Genomic DNA, 2,500 nt, shown 5'->3' on the forward strand with positions numbered 1-2,500 from the left:
TAGTAAGATATTCATGATAATGGCATGGTGTCATTGATGACGGACTGTTGGATGTTGTAATAAAGACACTTAATATAAACAGGGAATTTGGTAGAAATGTATTACAGCTAATTGGGATGGAAAATAGATGCAAAATGTTTGATTTCCATGACTTCCACGGTGAGAAGTTTAGTTGATGACCTGCTAAAATGGAGAAATTATTTGTCTGCAAAGTTTTAATAAAATCAGTGTTTCAGGGGTCAGATTTTGAAAATGGTCTGACAAGACCTGAGCGTTTAATATACTTAAATTGGACCTCATTATCATAATTGTTTCTCAAAATTGTGTGTGTTTTATGCACACTGGAATCCATACAAACCCCATCACTTTTAGGTGATTAATTCCTTATTAAATACCGCAACGGCAGACCTTTTAACAATTTTGACACTGTCACTTTGGCATGAAGTCATTTACATGTAAATGATCAAGCTAATTAGACCTTGAATGGCGTTTCATCCAATTAGTCTCCAGGTCGGCAAAGGGACCTCTTGCATCAGTCTTCATTTATAATGAGGTACATGAAGCAGGTCTCCTAACCCTCCTAATCCGCCATGAATTTCATGCTCCATGTCGGATTGGACACGTAACCCATAAGGCCAAGCAGTACCCAGCACAGCATTTCAGATTATGTTAAACAGAGAGACACACACACACACACAGAGACATACTCACACACACAGACATACACACACACACCACACACACACAGACATACACACACACACACACACACACACACACACACACACACACACACACACACACACACACACACACACACACACACACACACACACACACACAGAGACACAGAGACATACAGGCACACACGTACAGACACAGAGACTACACCTAAACATTAAACAGAATAACTTGAAAACTGATGAATGTTAGCCGATTACCACATATCCCTGTATAAAGTACATCCTCAGACACACGCACACTCACACACACACACACACACACACACACACACACACACACACACACACACACACACACACACACACACACACACACACACACACACACACACACACACACACACACACACACACACACACGGGTGTGCATGGGTCATATATACTCCCACTAGAGGGTCTTCTGCTCTGTATGCTCAGACACACATGCTTTCTGTGTGCACAGGTGGGTTCATACCCCATGCCCGAGTGCCCCATGATGTGTACCCAATACACACACACACACACACACACACACACACACACACCACAACCCTCTTATGTACACATATGACTGTATGCCCCCACCTCCACTTACCTCGAGGGCATAGATTGACACCTGTTCCACACAAGCTGTGTGCCTAGGTACATACAATGTTTGCCCCATGCGTATGTGTGTGTGTGCGCACGCACGCACGCACGCATGCACGCTGCTGGTGGGAGTTGTATTATCTCCTCAGAGAAAGAAATGGGGAGAGACAGACCGAGAGAGAGAGAGAGAGAGACAGACAGACAGGCAGAAAGGGGTAAAGCTGGTAATAACAGGCATCTTTTTCTTATGCAAATCTCTCCTCTCCTGTGGGACTCCTCTCTCCAGAAACAGTTGGTAATGGCTGGCTAAGTGTGAAACTTGACTTTAATGAATAAATGAGGGAAATGTCTCTCTCTCTCCCCCCGCCCTTCTCTTCTCACCTATATGCTGTCCACTGTTTCCATCTCTGTCTATTTCCTTTGCTCACTCATTATCCCTATCTCTCTTTCTTGCACTGTCTCTCTCTCCATCACTGTGGGGAAAAGTAGAGATAGGGCGAAGAAAAGGAGACCTCCCTGACATTTTTCCACTTGCCCCAAAACTTTAATTGCTGCCTTCCTGCCTTCACACACACACACACACACCACACACACACACACACACACACACACACACCTAGATGACAAGCATGCTGTGTGTTCAGGATCTGTGTTAGACACCACCTGTAGCATTTCCTCCACTCAGCCAATCAAAGTCAAGGTCACTCCTGTGAAATGGAAGGCTCTGACGGGGCGTCTCTCCTCAGCGAGCCCCCTGTCAATCAGAGAAGGGGGACACAAGGGAGTTGTGAGTGCCCACTCTGACCTGCCTCTCCACAACCCCTGTGAAGATCAGTGCAGGGCGTGCAGGGTGCATGAAACACTGACAGCAGTTGGCTGTGTTTTCAGCTGACTGGAGTACTGCAGCGACACAGTGTCAGACCTGGATAGGGATATGTGCAGTTTAACAAACAGTCCAGAGGGATCTTCGTGTCTTTAGTTCTTCTGTTAATGAGGTCGCTCCAGTCTGTCTGCGTCTGCAAAAAAATATGAAAAGAGTTTGTCTATCTGGAGTCTTCAGTGTACGGATTTTAATTGGAAATGGACTATCCATGGGTCTGTCCCTGAATGAACAGTTTTTCTATTTCTCCCTCTTCCTCACGCTCTTCCTCCAGAGTGGTCTCCCAGTGATGAGCCCTGACATCCTGAAC

At 45.6% G+C, this 2,500-nt stretch overlaps 1 protein-coding gene across 8 annotated transcripts in view; it reads left to right on the forward strand.

Annotated features, from left to right (window-relative positions):
• The window catches only part of synrg (synergin, gamma), a 55,309-nt gene that overhangs the window by 21,256 nt on the left and 31,553 nt on the right, over window positions 1-2,500 (forward strand). For all 8 annotated transcript variants that reach the window (XM_031573655.2, XM_031573657.2, XM_031573660.2 and 5 more), the window contains one exon: window positions 2,465-2,500. This exon is cut by the window's right edge and continues 273 nt beyond it. In XM_031573655.2, coding sequence (XP_031429515.1) covers window positions 2,465-2,500 — 36 coding nt within the window. The remainder of the gene's footprint in view (window positions 1-2,464) is intronic.

Source organism: Clupea harengus, chromosome 9 (genome assembly GCF_900700415.2).
Source record: "Clupea harengus chromosome 9, Ch_v2.0.2, whole genome shotgun sequence".
Classification (NCBI taxonomy): Eukaryota; Metazoa; Chordata; class Actinopteri; order Clupeiformes; family Clupeidae; genus Clupea; species Clupea harengus.